The 19163-nt window shown below is 43.7% G+C and overlaps 1 protein-coding gene and 1 long non-coding RNA gene across 2 annotated transcripts; one reads left to right on the plus strand and one right to left on the minus strand.

Moving 5' to 3' along the window:
- Positions 1-2127: 2127 nt before the first annotated feature.
- LOC122213922 (zinc finger protein 426-like) lies at positions 2128-18055 on the minus strand. The gene is given in 9 exon segments (XM_042928326.1): positions 2128-6408; positions 7551-7633; positions 8162-8242; positions 9313-9439; positions 10069-10154; positions 10652-10749; positions 13576-13642; positions 17220-17321; positions 17678-18055. Coding segments are annotated over 8 exon segments (2082 nt in total). The 5' UTR covers positions 17236-17321; positions 17678-18055; the 3' UTR covers positions 2128-4884.
- LOC122213931 lies at positions 18048-18778 on the plus strand. The gene is made up of 2 exons (XR_006199703.1): positions 18048-18219; positions 18594-18778. It is a non-coding gene; the product is annotated as an uncharacterized LOC122213931 (long non-coding RNA).
- Positions 18779-19163: the final 385 nt, after the last annotated feature.

Consider the following 19163-nt stretch of genomic DNA (forward strand, 5'->3'; position numbering starts at 1 on the left):
AATGTTTATTTTGAGAGCAAGAGAGAACAAGGGCGGGGGGGGCAGAGAGAGAGAGGGAGAGAGACAGAGCATCCCAAGCAGGCTCTGCATTGTCAGCACAGAGCTGGAGGCGGGTCTCGAACTCAAGGAACCATGAGATCCTGACTTGAGCTGAAACCAAGAGTTGGACGCTTAACCGACTGAGCCACCCAGGTGCCCCCAAAAAAGTGTTTTTAAAAATTATATATGAGGGGGGAGCCTGGGTGGCTCAGTCGGTTAAGTGTCTGACTCGGTTTCGGCTCAGGTCATGATCTCACAGTTCGTGAGTTCAAGCCCCACATCAGACTCTGTGCTGATGGTGCAGAGCCTGCTCGAGATTCTCTCTCTCCATCTCTCTCTGCCCTTTCCACACTCTCTCAAAATAAATTAAAAAATAAACTTAAAAAAATAAAAAAAAAATTATATATGAGGGGGCCTGGATGGCTCAGTCAGTTCAACACCCGACTTCGGCTCAGGTCATGATCTCATGGTTTGTGAGTTTGAGCCCTGCATTGTTGCATTTACCGCTGTAGGTGTTCAGCTTGGGGTTAATTGCATTGGTGGTAACATGTTTACCTAATTCTTGGGATCATTGCCTCTTTGTGTTAGATCTGCACATTTGAGTAATCAATCACTCTTGCAGTCGTTCTAGGGTCACATAGTTACAGAAAGTCCTTCATCTCTCAGCTCAGTGTAGGCTACTTAATGGTCTGTTGGCTCTATCTGCAGGCAACGGGGCTTGCCATTTGTGTCTCCATAACTGAAAGAGCAAACATCTCTTTAAGAGTGTATAGACTGTTTTCATAGGTAAAAACTGTCTTGTATGGGTCCCTGGACTGATGGGTTCTACCTCCAGAATCATAGTCAAGTGGGGTTGACACCAGTCACATGGCTGCTACTAGGTCTGCATTGGAGTCTGTGCTATACTGTCCCATTGTCAGGGCCATCATCCTTTTTTGGACCCTGGTCAAAGGACGTCCCTCCAAGACCTTGGCCAACACCAAGACAAGCACTCTCTTCAGGGTCCAAAGATGGTGGTAACATTCCTAGTTGTGCGACTAGGCAGGCACAAATGGCCCCAGACCACAGCTGAAAGGGCCTGGAGCCAATTCACAAGGCTACTTAGGGCCCACAGCCATGACCAAGTTCTGCAGGCCTGTCTCAGGGGGTACTGATGGGCAAGTCTCCCCCAGGGTCCTAGGATGGGCAGGACTCCTCCTATATCGTGGCCTGGTGCCGGGAGCTGGGTTGTAGGCTACTTTAGTATCTGCAGTCAGACCAAGGTTAGTAGGCCTGCCTCCAGGCTCACAGATGGACACATGTCCTTCTGGATTCCTCTGTGGGGAAGACCACAGCTAAGAGAGGCTTCAGGTGGGGGGCGCCTGGGTGGCTCAGTTGGTTGAGCTTCCGGCTTCGGCTCCGGTCATGATCTCACGGTTTGTGAGTTCGAGCCCCGCATCGGGCTCTGTGCTGACAGCTTGGAGCCTGGAGCCTGCTTTGGATTCTGTGTCTCCTTCTCTCTCTGCTCCTCCCCCGCTCATGCTCTGTCTCTCTCTCTCTCTCAAAAATAAATAAGCATCAAAAAAAATTTTTTTTAAAAGAGAGGCTTCAGGTGGGTCACCGGCTGGCTTGCTCAAAGTCTGCATCTCAGAGTGAGGTCAGCAGGCCTGTTACCTGAGAGGCATGGCTGGATGTGTTTCCTTCCAGGGCCTGAGTGATGGTGCTGGTCACAAGGCCAAATGGGGCTGTAGCAAAGTCCACATGACGACATGGCTGTTTCCACATGTGTAGCTGGAACCACAGCCAGTGAGCCGGCCATCTGGGCATAGGTGTCCCTTCTCAAAATGACCCTCCTAGTTTGTGGACTCTACTCGGGTTTTGTAGTCTCCTACCTGGATTCCAAAACTTCCACAGAGCACTTTTGTTCATGGAAGGCTGACTGATTATTGTTGCTGTGGGGGGATCCAAGTGGGGACCTCATATTCTGCCATCTTGCGTCCCAGGAATTTCAGTGCATTAATCTTAAGGAAATCTTAAGTTAACTTATCACATAACTAAATCAAAGCAAAAGATGGCTAAGCCAGTAGTATCCAAATGTATTTGGTCACTTTTCAGTCATTGCTGCATATGGTGGTGAGTATGTGTGTTGCAGGAGAGGAGAGAAGCAGGCTCTCAAACTGGAGAAGTATGTCCTTGATTTATACCTGCATCAGTACAGACCAATGGACACACGAGTAAAACTGACCTCTGATATACTGTTACCAGTGAGGTGTTCTGTAGGCTCCTCAACTCACCCTTTCCAAGATTAAACTGATGTTTTATCCTCCCCACAATTTTCTTCCTCTTATTGCCGTCAGTGTAAAAGCTAACACTTGATAGGACGACAGAAGGCAAAGAATGAGGCAGTATCTCAGACTTCTCCTATGCAACATACTACATAGAAACTCCTAAGCAAACTACCACTCAAATCACATTCCTACACTGGAAGTTGAAAATCACATCCCTGTTTCTATGGTAGAATCCACTGCAATCACAAGCTATTTGTGGGAAATGGGGTAAATGAGAAGATCTCTGTAAGAAACATCATAATTGCATGAAATTATACATGTAAAACAGGATGAACAGTTTTGACATGGCAAGGACTTTAATTACAACTGTAGTAGCCTTTTCATGCCCCTTCTTCATGTGAATAATGCACCCAAATAAATGCACTTGAAGAGTATCAACATTTGAGAGGGCAGTTGAGGAAAGCAGGCCAGCACTTGATGGAAGTGTTTCACATCTAATGTTGGCCATGTCAGGAATGGCTACAGGAAATCTGACCAAAGAATTTTGGAACTGTGATTAGGGAAGAAAGGTAACAAAGGAACTACTAAAGAGGTTGTTGAGAAACAAATACAAAGACAAAATACAAGCACCTCATGGGTGCTCTGGGAACAGAGGAAATGAAGTTTCTATTACAAGAGAAAAATAACCACAAGATTTAAATCCACAACATTTGCATTTGGGGCCCACAATATCCTCTCGGTTCTGAGACCAGTGGCCCATCAGGGCCCATCTCTCTTAGGTGAAGACTTCCCAGGGCCCCCATCACATCCTTTTCCTCAGGCTGTAGATGAAGGGGTCCAGCATGGGGGGTACCACAGTGTAGATCACTGAGGCAATCAAGCTTCTCTGGGAAGAATGGTTCCAGCAGAACTGAACTACACTGCCAGGCTTCTCCCATAGGAAAAGGAGGTCACAGCAGTGAGACCCACCAGGTGGAAAGTGCTTTATATTTCCCCATCTAGAAGACATTCTTATTAAGGAAGAGACAATCAGACTACGAAAAGAGGATCCTAATGAGACAAAAAGTCGGCAAGCATGGTTATTGACAAACACAGATGTTACTGATGAGGGTATCAGATCGTTGGAATGAGGACAGGTAGGTTTTGCAATCATCCAATGATGCCACCGAAGGCCAGCATATTCTATACTGCAACCCACACGAAGCAGTGAAGCCTACACCCCACCTACACCCGAGAGAATCACTTCATATCCCAACCTCCTCCAAACATAAACCTAAGACAAATGTGCCCAGGTCACTTCTGATCAGGATCATCACTACATTTGACTCGGCGTGTACTCCACTGGTTTAAACCCAAACGAAAATGACATGAAGCTGCTGTGGCCTCCAAGGCCACCCACAACAAAACTAAAGGCTGCTCAAGGGTCACGAGTGTGTGAATGTGTCAACTCAGTACGGAAACAAGGTTCTGGTGGATTCTGCGTCTCTATCCAAAGGCCAATTTGAAGAACTGCCAGTGGTGGCAGCAAGTACTTCAGATTATCAGGACTTGCCATATTCACAAGGTTCTCTATCTCCCACAGATGAAAGGATGAGAAACTAGCCAGCAAGTCACGTGCCAGCTGCAGCTATTTCTAAACACAGGCAAACAACATAATTGGCTTCTTCCGGGTTGTGGTGATCTAGGAGCTCTGTTCCCCACCTCTCCACACACTGAGATTGAAAGTATTTTCTAACCCAGTACTGGGTGTGTAGCTCTCTTTGCAGAGCTATGAAATCTGGGTGTATAACCCTCACCATTTCTAAAGTCTTTTCTGACCCAGAAAGATCAGGTGTGAGACAGAACCAAGAGCATTTTCAGGAAATTTAGAGACATATACCACCCCCACACCTTCACCTCCATGAGGCACCATCAGTGGACTCTCTGAGCAGTGAACTAACTACTTCAAATGTTCATCGTCTTCACAGTATTAGACAAAGGTCCACGCGACCAGACAACCCGGGTGGCTTGAACAGCATTAAGTCTAACGGTGGTAGTCTCACTTGGGACCAGGCTGCAACCAAGGTGTAGAAACTAGACTAGCAAAACTCTCAGGGGCAGGAAGCCAGACCCTTCCCCAAAATGGTCAGGGCAGAGTGGCACATGTTCAGAACAGATATATAAACCCATCCTATAAGCTGAGTTCCACGTCTGTTACATTTAACCACTTCACTGTGTTCCTCCAGCGTGCTCTGTAGGAGACTGGTTGCCTTTCCACACTGCTTAACTTCACGGGGCATCTAGTTAGTGAGTTTTTTCATGTATTCAGTGGGACACCTGGAGACTTTTCCACATTCCTCATATTCATACAGTTTTCCCCCAGTGTGGTGGTCATGTTTTTGAAATCAACTGGGTAACAAATTTGGTCACAATTATTCTGTACATAATCTATGGTACATTTTTTAGGTGTTACGTTGTGACCATGACGTGAAGGCTTTCTCGCACTCCTTTACGTCTAAGGCATTGCTCTGCGGTATCAGTTTTTACACATGGAGTTTGGCTTGAGCAAATGGTGAACGCCTCCCCTCCGTGTGTACACTCAAAAGGCTTCTCTCCAGTGGGACTTCAAATGTGTATTTGCAGTTGTGCAAGTGGTGTAGGCTTTCTCACATCCCGTACACTCACAGGGCTTCCCTCTACTGTGAGTCTGTATACGCTTGTGAAGCCTGGAGGACCAAGTGAGGTCTTTCCCACATTCCTTACATCAACAGGGCTTCTCTCCAGTGTGGATTCTTAAGTGTTGAATCCAGATGAAAGCAGCAGTGAAAGCTTGCCCACAGTGCTTACATTCACAGGGTTACTCTCTAGAGTGATTTCTCAAATGGCTATGAAAATAGGAGAAAGTCCTAAAGGCTTCCCCACATTCACCACATTGAAAGGGTCTGTCTCCAGTGTGAGGTCTCAAGTGTTCATGAAGATACGAGGAACTACCAAGGGCTTTCTCACATTCACCACATTCATAGGGCTTCTCTCCACCGTGAGTTCGTAAATGTTTTTTAAGGACCGAGGGCCACACGAAAGCTTTCCCACATTCCTTACATTGATAGGGTTTCTCTCCAGTGTGAGTTCTCAAATGTACACTAAGTCGTGAGGAATTAGTGAAGGCTTTCCCACATTGCTGACATTTATACGGCTTCTCTCCAGTGTGAATTCTCAAATGTTCGTTAAGAATTGAGGAACTACTGAGGGCTTTCCCGCATTCCTTACATTTATAGGGCTTCTCACCACTGTGAGTTTGAACATGTTTACGAAGGACTGAGAGCCAAGCAAAACGTTTCCCACATTCCTTACATTTATACGGCTTCTCTCCAGTGTGAATTCTCAAATGTTCATTAAGAACTGACGAACGACTGACAGCTTTTCCACATTCCTTACATTTATAGGGCTTCTCACCACTGTGAGTTCGAACGTGTTTACGAAGGAGCGAGGGCCACTGGAAGTGTTTCCCACATTCTTTACATCGATAGGGTTTCTCTCCGGTGTGAAGTCTCAAATGCACATAAAGACGGGAGGATGTAGCGAAGGCTTTCCTACATTCACTACATTCAAAGGGTTTTATTCCAGTGTGAAGTCGAATGACATGATTATTGAGGCACTTGGAATCTGCATAAGATTTCCCACATTGTTTACATTCATGGGGTTCTTGAGCGTGTGTCTGCACATGCTCAGTATGGCCTGCTGAGAAGACTGAAGCTCTTATAAACGGCTTCCATTCATCGAAATCTCCTCCAGTGTGAATCCTCATGTGCGCCTGAAAATGGGAATGATTAATGAATGTTTTCCCACAGTCGCTGCATTCCAAAGACTTCCCTGCCAGGCTGGTTCTCTCAAACATGATAGGTGGAGTCAGGCGCAAGATTTTACCACACCGATTCAACTCAGAAAGCTTCTCTCTAGTAGAGTTTTTCTTTTGCGGAGTAAGGAAGCCATTGTGATACGGGTTACACTCAAAAGCGTTCTCTCTATTTTGAGTTCTCACGTGTGCCTTAAGGTTGAAGTGCTTCCTCAAGTCTTTCCCACTTTGCTCACAGTCAGAGAGTTCTACTCCATGGTGGGTCCTCTCCTGTTGATGAAGGGATGAAAGATGATGACAGCGTTTTCAGACTGATGATAAGTTTCAACCTTATAATGCTAAAAACATGATAAGGACTCTTAACCACTTTTATTACATAAATACAGTTCCTGTTGATTTCTTTCAGGTTAAACCAGGGAATTCCTCTGCCAAAAACTGATGCCATCTATTCTACTCTCGTGACCATTCCAGTAAAAATTTATTTATTTATTTATTTATGTTTGTTTGTTTATTTTTTTTTTTTTTTGAGAGCGCGCACGCGAGTGTGAGCAGGGGAGGGGCACAGAGAGAGGGAGACACAGAATCTGAAGCAAGCTCCAAGCTCTGAGCTGTCGGCACAGAGCCCAACTTGGGGCTCAAACCCACGAACCGGAAGATCATGACCTGAGCTGAAGTTGGACGCTCAACTGACTGAGCCACCCAGGCGCCCCTAACTTTTTTTTTAATGTTTATTATTTTTGAGAGACAGAGTGCAATCAGGGGAGGGGCACAGAGAGAGGGAGACACAGAATCTGAAGCAGCCTCCACGCTCTGAGCTGTCAGCACAGAGCCCAACGCAGGGCTCAAACCCGTGAACCATGAGATCATGAGCTGAGCTGAAGCTGGACGCTTAATAACCGACCGAGCCACCCAGGCACCCTTCTAGTAAAATTTCATGGAGATGTTTAAAGACTCAATGACTCATGGGGAACGTGTACTTGTGGGTGGTATCGAGGAAGCAACAATTTTCAAAACAGATTTAGATTATAAACCCTAAATCATCATATTCAGAGTATCTCTGACTGCTTTGTCTTTGGTCAATGCCATTTGTCTCAAATATCTCCAAATTGCACTGAGTTTTTATAACAGAACTACCAATCTTTTTTGAATGCGGAATTGAAGAAATATCATAAAAAGGGGTGTCAGGGTGGCTCAGTCAGTTAAGCATCAGATTTCAGCTCAGGTCATGATCTCATGGTTTGTGGGTTCAAGCCCTGAGTCAGGCTGACAGTGTGGAGCCTGCCTGGGATTCCCTTTCTCTCCCCTTCTCTCTGTCCCTCCCCCGCTCGCTCGCTTTCTCTCCCTTAAAATAAATAAACTTAAAAAAAAAAAAAAGAAAAGAAAAGAAAAGAAATATCTCAAATCAGTCTTACTTTTTGTATTTCACTGGCTGTTTTTCCTCCAAAAAAATCCTGGTGAGATTCTGACCCTTTAGTCTGAAGTCCTGTCTCCCATTCTGAAGCAAAACAAAGACACAGATTCAAACATCTGTAGAAATAAACCATAGGTTAAACAATCTTAAGAGAAGACTCAGTTTTATTTTCATATTAAAATTAGTGAAATAAGAAAGAAAAAAGATTGCATCAGTTTGTTCATGGGAAAAATACAACGAAAAGTGTGTGGGAACACACTTTAGTGGCTTACTAAAAAATAACTTTCTGAAAACCAAATATGATGTGAAACTATCAAAATATTATCCAGGTAACATAATATTATCAAGTAGACACATGAAAAACGTGGACAACAAGGACACGCCAAAGATAAACCTGTAGAAGAACCAGGTCATTTGTGACATCACAGAAATTTTCAATAGAAGACTGACGGAAGTTGAAGGTATCCCAAAACATCAAAGACAAATGGCTTCAGCCCTCTGAGACAAAATGTATCTTAAAAATGTTACACATTAAAGTTGCAAAGATGTCATACCTCAGATTGACCAGTGACATGCTTCTCATTCACCAGTGATGTCTGTCACCACACTCACCTTGCAAAATACCCTGCTCCACTGCCCTTAGCTCTTGTTGTTCCAACCAAGCGATCAGCTTAGGTTTCGACAGTTGATATTCTGTCCACAGGAAAAGGTACGTTAATAGGAGAGACTCACGCAAGAGATCACAAAGCTTCTGATGAATCCAAAACTATATTTCTTTTTTTTTTTTTAATGGTTTTTTATTTACTTTGAGAGACAGAGAGAGCACAAGCAGGGGAGGGGCGCAGAGGGAGAGGGAGAGAGAGAATGAATCCCAAGCAGGTTCTGCACCATCAGCGCAGAGCTGGACGTGGGGCTTGAACTCATGAACCATGAGTTCACAACCTGAGCCAAAATCAAGAGTTGGACATTTAACCAACTGAGTCACCCGGATGCCCGTAAAACTCTTATTTCTAATGAAAGCAGTGAAATTATTCCAAAGGACCAAAAAGGCAAATGCTCCCTTTCTGTGACAAAAAATCATTATCTCTGACCCCTGAAAGCCAAAACAAACGTACATATATATTTAAAAAGCATAAGACATTTATTCAAATAGGAAATAAAGAAGGGGCACCTGGGGTGGCTCAGTCGATTAAGCATCCGACTTTGCCTCAGGTCAAATCACAGTCTCGTGCTTTGTGAGTTCGAGCCCTGCATCAGGGTCTGCACTGTCAAAGCCTAGGATTCTCTCCCTGCCCCCCCACCCCCCTAACTCTTTCCCTACCTTTCTCTCTTCCCTCCCCCTACTCTCTCTCTCAAAATAAATAAATAAACATTAAAAAAAAAAAAAACCCAAAGCAAATAAAGGAGATAAGGAAAGGAGATCTTCCTTTTCTGATGGGGAAATCACTAGAGCAGTGGTCTCAAACGTTGGAGCGCACCACAATCGTCAGGATAGCTTACTGAACACAGAAGATGGGGCAACAACCCCAGCTTTATAATTCAGAATGTCAAAATGGAGTCTGAGAATACAAATTCTTAGCAGAGCGATGGTGTTACTGTGGGCCCTACGGCCACATTTCCAGAATACCCACTGCAGATTACAGCCCATTAGTGCAGGGACTATGCATCTCCTATTTCCAATTCTGTTTCAGATTAGGCATCACCAAGCCTGGAAACACATTAAGTACATGATCCATATCAGGAATGGTGGCAGCCTTACTTACCTACTGTGACCAGGTTCTGGTAGTTCTCTAGCATCACGTTTCTGTATAGGTTTCTCTGAGACAGGTCTAGTAATATCCACTCCTCCTGGGTGAAGTCCAATGCCACGTCGTCAAAGGTCACTGCAATCTAAACCATCACACCAGGGTTGGCCTAAGAAACATCCCCACCAACGTTCACCGAAAAACCCCAAAGGAACACGTTTTTTCAGGATGGGAGACTCAATACCGATGCAGGGTTATGAGATTTCTCATTATCATCTCATGGTTCTGTGGTCCTAGGTACTCTTCTCTCGATCTAGACTCACTCGCTGCTCCTCTCCACTCATATGGTTTTAATGTCACATTTTAAACATGAGTTTATCTCAGCATAACCAGAGTAGGAGCTCTCTTTTTATTTCCCTCTATTGCAATAGACTTCTGAGCACGCTACAGATTCTCAATAAACAGCATAAAATGACTGAATTCTTTAAGAAAAGGACACTTAAATCTTACCATGTCAGAGCACACAGCAAGGCGGAAGCCTGCACTTGAAATCCTTGAGCTTCAGGATTGATTACTGAAATACTGAGACTATTTTTCACTGTAATCCCTTTTCAATGAATTTCCACTTCCAGGGAAGCTTCAATTCAGGACTCAGTCCTTGCATGGGGCTTTATTTGCTTTAGGAAGCTCAGGACACAGAGGTGCCTAGAAGGAATGTGTCCACCTGGTAGATGTAAATATGGCATTCTGTCGATTGATGTGATTATTTCCTACCTGATGATAATTTTTCAGCCAGACAGCCACCATCCTTTCCGCCTCTGTGTTTTCCTCATGAAGGGGAAAATGATCTCTAGAAAGATCTCAGGGAAAAAATAACACTTAGATTCTTAGAATGCAACACAAGCATATCTCCCAGAATCACCCACCTGAAAGTCATTCCATCCTATTCTGACATTCCCGTATATCCCTACACATTCAAGAAATCTCATGCAAATACACACTATTACCATAAAATACCAGAGTAGCCCAGCCACACCTGAAGCCACAAAAAGAATGTGCCAGACACACTGCCCATGTAGAAAGGGGCCACAGTCTTATTTTACAGGTATGGAAACCCAATCCCTGGGAAATCTGATTCTTTATTTGCCCAAGATAATGGAAGTCATCAATGGGATTATGCAGCACCAACTCCCAAAGCACACACACCAGGAAGCTGACTTAGAGAACAGCGTTCTCTGGCAGATTTTAGTTCTAATGAACCAGCAGCCTAACTGCTTAGGCCCAGATCCCTGGGCCCTATATTGTATACGGGTTACATTTAAGAATCCTCTGAAAATGAGAATCAACAATGACTTACCATGGGTCAAATCAATGGCTGCCATCCTGGGACACTGATGGTGAAATCTTCCTGATGCGAAATCTGATGCCAAGATCACTTCAGTGCAACTTAAGAATCTAAGTAAATATGGCAATTTTCATTACTCTTGACACAGGGTTAACTGGAGTCCTTTCCACATCAATCATTAATCAGCAAGCATTACTAATCCATCAGTCAGACACCATACATTAGCTCTCTCTCTGCAGATGATATATGTGAGATTCACTAAAAATGGTATAATCTATGGAATGAAAGTCAGTAACATCGATTACAATTTCCTGAGGATATGTGACACATTTTCTCACTAGGAGCTCTATGTATATCAGCTCACTTAATTATCATAACAATTCTCTACAATAGGTATCATTAGCCCTACTTAATAGCTGATAAAGTTAGAGATACAGAACATTAATCATTTGTCCAACACCTTCCAATTAGTAAAAAAGAGATCCAGAATTTAACATAGATAGGCTTGTCTCTAATGTTTGATCTCCTGAGGTTCTTATTCCCAAATAATAATCAGACATCATTTTAGACTTGCATTGTCCATTTTGGTAGCCAACAGCTACATATGCTATTGAGTACTTGATAGGCAGTTAGTAAAACAGGATTTTAAGTTTTATTTATTTTTATACTTTAAATGTAAAACTCATTTGCAGATTCACTTATTAGAGAACTTAAATATGGTTGGGTAAACTTACATCTACTTTCTCAACTGTATTTATTACACGATTCAAACACATATCAAGTATATGTCACAAAAATTTTATGTCCAATGAATTCTGACTACTTGGTAGGACGAAAATAATTTAAAATCAATTTTTATATGGGTTACATGCCAAAATATTTTGAATAGATGGGATAAAGTGTATCTCCTTTTTTTTTTTTTTTATCACAGGTATAGGAAAGCTTTGTTCATATACATGACCTACACATTTGTATTTCCATTGGACAGCACTGGCCTAGAATACTGCTGGATAGTACACAGAGGATAAAAATGAAGTGTTCTATTTGGTTAACACCCTCGGGCTTCATTTGATGGAGCTTAGAGTGGCTTGGAACCCTGAACCTCCTTTTAAATTATCATAATGGGCTTATTCCTTCATTCTTTCCACAAATAATTAAGAAATTGTGGTCTTGTGCTAGGCACTAAGTAGAAAACAGTGACATATACAGCAAATGTCCCAGGGCTTAATGGCCCAACATTCCAAAGAGACAAGATACTCAATTATAAATGGATTCATCCAATCATGGTTGCAAAAATTCAAACAGGTGAGAAAATCGAGTATCCTATATACAAACACAAATGTATACACGAATATTTTGGATTTCTTTTGAGCAAGGTAAGGACAAACAAGGCAAGTAACCATAAGCTATTCTAAATAACCCAAAAAGATAAGAAAAATAATGGTGGAAAGGTTTTATAAAACTCAGAAGACATTACAAGTATTCAACAGCCTCAGTGGGTCCTAATTGAGGCTCAGTTCATTAAGGTTTATGGACTTCCTCTCACTCCGGCAAAGGAGCAATGCCAAATCAGACAGCTTCACACTGGTCTATTTAGAAGTCTTCCTGGAGAACCTCCTTTTCCTATTATCACTTCTGTTTTTCACCAAGTTTTTATGTCATTTTTATTCCTTTTTTTTTTTTTAACTTTTTAAAAATGTTTTTACTTATTTTTGAGACAGAGACAGAGCATGAGCAGCGGAGGGGCAGAGAGAGAGGGAGACACAGAATCCGAAGCAGACTCCAGGCACTGAGCTGTCAGCACAGAGCCCGACGCGGGGCTCGAACTCACAGACTGTGAGATCACGACCTGAGCCGAAGTCGGACGCTTAACTGACTGAGCCACGCAGGCGCCCCTTTATTCCTTTCTTAACAAGGCTTCCTACTCACTTTATCTTTTAATCTGATACAGTTCAAAGGATAACTCCTACGTTAAAACTTAATAATTTCTTAATAAATTAAACACAGAACAGCAGCCCAAATGCTGATCTACAGAATGCTATCCAAGTGATGACAAACACTGGAAGTTCCAGTTTCATTACCATAAACCAAAATAACCCTCACAACCCAAGATACTTCATTCTATCCATGAAAAGACCAGAACCCTGAAATTACATGCTGCCACAAATACTGCATCTCAAATGCTTCGTACAGATTGCACTTACTGCCAGGGGTCTCAAACTGAAGTCCTTTGGGCTGAACAGACCCAAATGTGTTTACTTTCATGCCACACCTGTACATTTTTCCTTTTGGTTTTTCTTTTTAACTGAGATATAAGTGCTATGCAATGAAATGCGTCGATCTTAAGTATTCTGAGGATGAGCTCTGACACTTATGTTTACTCGTGTAATGAGCAGTACAAGGAAAATACAGAATATATTCATCTCCCCAAAAAGCTGTCTGACAGGAGGATCCCCTTTCTTTTGGAGAGCTCTTTGCATATTAAGGGTAGCATTACATCTGCTTGAAGAACATTATTTTCCAGTACATGTCACGGGGCCTGGCTCATTGAGGGCACCCAATGATTGTTGACCAAGACCACTAAGCTACTTTACATCACTTAATGTGTCTCCATCTAGATTACACTTAAAGAACAGTCTCTAACAAAGTATATATCCCAAGTGTTGGGAAATGCAGTTAATTATTCTAGAAATACAAGTGTATGGGGATCTCAGTCTTCTGAGCACTTACCCACCAGCCAGGAATGTCTGCAAATTGAACACTTATTTCCTGTGGATACCTGGCTTGTCTGCATTCCAAATGCTTGCCCAATGCCTGTTGACCACCTCTGCCCCAGGAAACCCAGCCAACTTATTCACAAGCAATGGACTGCAATGATACCTTCACAAATAAGATGTGACCCAGTCTTGGGGAGAAGGCACCCCTACAAATCTTACCTTATTATTCTGTTCAGTTCTAGGATAGAGTGCTCTTTACATCTTTGTAAACTCTTCCCATGTAGATCTAGAAATCAAGGAGAGATTTTTGTCTCCTGATCATACACCCAGACTTATACAAAATTGAGACGGACAGTGACTGCAGGAGGTACACTGGTAGAGATGAGATGTGGAGATTCATCAAGTGTGTGACTTCATCAAGTCTTTGTTCTGGAGCCAGGAGCTAAGCTCCCTGACAATGGGAAAGACATTCAGCTGCGTTATGAAAATCAAGCTATCACCTGTAGCTCATTGTGAAGATAGGCAAACAAAAGCACTTGCTTGGGAGTCCAAGTAAATGCTATGTTTGGCTGCTACCTCACTAGTGATGAGTACAAGGATTCTTATGGCTGGACTTGCACACGAAATGACATGCTCAGATTTACTACGACAAGCTCAATTCAAGGTCTGAGAACCAGAAAGCTTCAAGACAGCTCTTAAAAAGCACCTTTCTTGTGGCCACGGGACTCACACTGTTGAAAATCAAACAGGAAATTTAATTGCACAGGTAAAAATACCACAATTAGAATGGCTGTCTCAACTAGTTGTTCGTGTGAAAATTAGGGCACTGATGAGAGAGGAACGAGTACTTGAAAACTGGAATGGGGACATCTAGTCGGACCAACAGGAAGCTCACAATCTTGAATCCATAAGACACTGACTCTCCCATATTAGGGAATTATCCTGCCCTTTCGTTTCTGAAATGAGCCCTCCTCTGCTTAAAAATACTGAGGAAAAATCTCACTTGGGGTAGAAGTCTTGGAAGCAAATGCTCCTCCTCAAGACCCACCCAAACTACGTGCTATGCCCCTGGTGACATAAGTAGTTCGGTTCACTATCCACAGTAACAGGAATACAACACAGTGCAAGATAAAATAGCTTGCACAACAAAATAGTTCCAACTCCAGTAATATGGAGAAGAAATCTGGGTACCCTACGGGAGAAACAGCTGTAAGCATGCCAAACCTAGAAGGCTGAAATACAACAAATAAACTGGGCCAAATTCATTGACATGGGTGCGCTTTTTAGACAGTCTGGGTTTAATACATTCCAGCTCATGGATCTGGGGAAAGCTCTAACAGCTTAGATGGCACCACAGACTCATTGGTGACCCACATACCAGCAGAAAGAGTTCACATACCAGCAGAACTCCACAACAAAATGTGAAGGAGCAAATCCTAGGGAGATAGGAATGTTGCAACGGATTTATCATGTGTGATACACAGCCCCCATTCCCCATCCCATCTTGAGGGAACAGAACACTCTTTCCACAACTTTATTGAGAAACAGGTAAGTGGAGCACCTTCACCCTTGAAGCCTAAGTGGTTATTCTCCTCTATAGGTCAGGTATGATTGTAGGTGATATACCATCACTGAGATGGACTCCCTGATTTCAGTAGGAATGAGGAGGACCCAGAGTAGCAGAAGTCAAATAGGCAACACTTAACTACCAAAGACAAAGTGGGCACATGAACTGTCAAGACCAGTGAGAATGAAACAGGAAATCAGAATGCTTTGTTCTGCAGAGATCTTTAGTGGTGGCTAACTAATCGGAAACTAATTAGTCCCTTGCAACGAAACAGACAGGCAGCCTATTATAGCAGAGGTCAACAAACTTCCTCTAAAGATCCATACAGTACCTTTTAGGCAAAGCAGGCCAAATAGTCCCTGTGCTATATTTAACTCTGTCATTGTGGTTTCAAAGAACCAATGAATACATTTAAGTTTGTATAAAGCTCTATGTACAAAAATAGCTGGAGGGCCAGATTTGACCCAGGGTCCACAGTATGCCAACCTGTGTACTAGAATTTTACTTGATGTCTGTAAGAATAAGTCTCTAATAACCAAAACTCTGACTTGACTCACCCCAGTGGAAAATCACAGCCCACTACCCAACTTCCAGACATAGACAAATTAAACTTAGAACCCCTTCAGCAAAGGATTTTGCACCATCACCACAATCCATACTATAAATCTTCATACAGATCCTTCATATAAGCATTCATGAAAATGACTATACACGGGGGAAAAGAAAATACTATTCCACACCATCTCTAAGATGACACTAAGTACTAAGGATCCTATATATCACTGTGGCACACCACCAAGTCAAAGTGGAGGCTGGTGGTCGATAACTTTTTAAAAAGTCTTAACTCCAATGAACTCAGATTGAACCCAGCTGCAGCAAGCTACCACTCTGTGGTTTTCTTTCCCCAGCGTCTAAATGTGTAATTGCAATACAGACATTCTTGGCACCTGGCAGAATTCCCTTATCTCTGACCCGTAGCGTAAGAACCATTATGGCAGGAAAATCTAAAAGGAGGATCCTGGAATACCCCACCACTGGACATACTCATCCAGAAATAATACAAACACTGCTGGGGGAACTGCAAAGACTAATGCCAACACCCAACGCACCCAAGGCCCGGAAGTAGGGGATTAGCCTTGAAGAAGTGAACGATGGACAATCGCCTCAAGGCCAATTCCAGAAACCTAAACTAAACCTAAAATATACTGGGTTGACATGTTTTGTCTATGCTTGTTGTATTTACTTATGTGCATGTGTTTATTTATATATACTATGTACTACACACACACACACACACACACACACACACACACACACGCCTTTCACTTTTCCTATGTCCTTCCTGTTTTGCTTAATATACAAATTATTACAGGGTAACATTACAATTTAGTCTTTAGGTAGCTGATTTTCGTGGCATTGGCCTTACTGACGTACATTCCTGTGGTGTTTCAACAATACCCCCTTCTCTGATTTTGTAAGCAGCCAGTAACAGAACCCGGTCTGTTTTAGAACCTGGGATTTTAGAACCCCAGAGCCAGCTGCTCTTGCACCCCTGCTATGTACTACCTCTGTCCTTTCAGACAAAAAGTCTACTAACTCTATACTGAACCCAATTACCACTTTCTAAAATTCCAAGAAATAAAGAAAACATTTAAACACACCATGGAAATAAAATCACAAATAGCATTAAGTACAAGTTTTCAAAGAACATGTGACTCTTCCAAGTCAGTATTATGAAGAAAAAATGGCTCTGATCTAGCTTTTTTTTTTTTTTTTTAAGTTTATTTATTTATTTCAAGAGCGAACACACGTGCCAGCCGGGGAGGGGCGGACAGAGAGGGAGAGAGAATCCCAAACAGGCTCTATGCTGTCACCCCAACAGAGGGCTGGATTTCATGAGCTGAGCTGAAATCAAGAATCTGAGGCTTAACCCACTGAGCCACCCAGGCACCCCTCTGCTCTAGCTTTAAAGAGACTTAGAGACATAAAAACTTGTCATATAAACCTTGATTGCATCCTAGATCCAGAAACATCCAAAAACGTATTTTGAAACAATGTGAAAAACTTTAGTTTTTACAGGGCAGATATTAGATAACATTTTTCATTTTCTTGGGTGAAATCAATGTATTATGGTTTTAGTAGCACAATGTCCTTATATTTAGGAGATGCGTTACTAAGTATTTGAAGGTCAAGCATCATCTACAATTTATTTCCTATTTACTCTCAAACAGTCCACTGAAAAATACATTTATCTAGAGGGAGCAACCACGCAAAATGCAAAAATGGGTGAACCTACCTGAACGCACATTCATAGCAGTAGTTGCTTACATTTCCTTCAGGTTTAAGATTTTATGAAAGAAAAATGTCTTTCCACTAAATGGAAAACAGTCCAAATGCCCTGTTAATGGGAAATCCAGTTATTCTGAAAATGGGAGTATTCACGCCTCCGTTCTTTTCTCCCGAAGTCCCTGGCTTGCAACTTGGTGGGAATGGACAGGCTCGGGAGGGTCTCAGGAAAAGCGACGTGAAAACGGTTTCTCTTTAGTACAAAGACCAGTGGAGCACGTGTGTATAACTAGGTACTGAAACATGCACACTACACACAGCCGAGAAAGCATATCACCTGCCTAAGACAGTGTGTCCCGAAGAAAAGACGAGCGCAGACAAAGCCACGTTCTCAGATAAAACTGCCTCTTCCCTTCCCCACCGAAAGGAAACACAGGCCCCGCTGACCCAACTTTCCAGAACGCTCACCGGCCGGGTCCCTGAGGCTGCGAGTAACGGGGCGGAGTCTGGGCCACTCCCAGCAGCAGAAACTCTTTTCCTTTGGGACAAAAGTCACAAAGGCCGCTTGCACGCTGCAGGACAGGCGAGCACAGTGGCCACGAACACCCCGCGCACGCGCCCTCCCAGCAGGACCACAGCGGCTCCGCGCCAGAACCGCCGGCCTCGGCGGCCTGTCGGGCGGTCTAGGCGGATGCGAGCCGCGCGGCCCGGCCGTTAAGCAGGCCCATCGGCGACCCCGACTAAAACCGGCCTTGGATTCCCACGTCCTGCCTCCCTTCACGCCTTCCCCACCACGGCCGGCCCACGTCCGACCTCTACCGGCTCAACCCTGCGCCAAGAAGCTGCCGGAGACCCCGGCGAGCGCGTGACGCCACTTCCGCTTCCTGCCGGGAATCGAGGGGCGGGACTTCCACATCAGACGGCGGAACTGGGCTTCCCTCGAGCGTGGGCTTCGCGCTGGGCCTGAGGCCTGGATCCCGCCCGGAGGACAAGGCTGGGGCAGGAACCAGGTATGGGGGCGCGGCTACGGGTGGGGTCGGGGGCGGGGAGGGGGTGGGCGGGGGGCGAGGCCAGTTCCCCGCGGGGCGCCAATGGGTTCACCCCACAGCCTGTGCAGTAAATGGTTTCCTGCCGGCCTCCTTGCACGTCCCTTATCGTTAAGCCCGAGAGTCCATCACATAGTCTGTCTACCGCATTCAGTCCATCCCGTCTCTAGGCCTTGATTTCCTCATTGCCATTTACGTTGGACACGACGCTAAAGTCTAGTCGTTGATGCCTTGCTTTCATTGTTATGACAGTTCCTGTAAATCTTTCCTTTTTCTGTGTCAAATATGCATATCTGTTTTTGTGAGATCGCACTGATACCAGGCATTCTTCTCTTCAGGCATGGTTATAAAGTTGCTCCCCTAATCACGTTTGCTGTGGTTTTCATTGGATGGCCTTTGTGCAGGACTGAGTGTCACATCTATTCAAGACTTAGTGGAGGGGAATGGGAGCGAATGGAGGAAATGGGTGAAGGGGATTAAGAGATACAGTCTTTGAGTTATAAATAAAATAATGAAGACAAGAGATATAGCGTACCCATATTTGGAATATGGTCAATGTAACACTGTAACACCTTTGTATGTTGACAGATGCTAACTACACTTACTGTGGTGACCCTTTCATGATGTGTATGTATATCAAAGCGTTATGTGTATGCCTGCAACTAATCCAGTATTGTATGTCAATTATTCTTCAATAAAAAGAGAAACATCGTTTTCATGTGCATCATCAAATGTGTTTTATGTATCTATAGAACTGGTCATCTCGGTTGCTATGTTAAAGTTTCATCTTTTATTTGAGAGAGAGAGAGAGCGCGGAGGAGGGTCAGAGGGAGAGAGAGATCATCTTAAGCAGGCTCCATGTCCAGTTTGGAGCCCAAATGGGGGGCTTGATCTCAGGACGGTGTGAT

This window comes from Panthera leo, chromosome A2, assembly GCF_018350215.1.
Source record: "Panthera leo isolate Ple1 chromosome A2, P.leo_Ple1_pat1.1, whole genome shotgun sequence".
Taxonomy (NCBI): Eukaryota; Metazoa; Chordata; class Mammalia; order Carnivora; family Felidae; genus Panthera; species Panthera leo.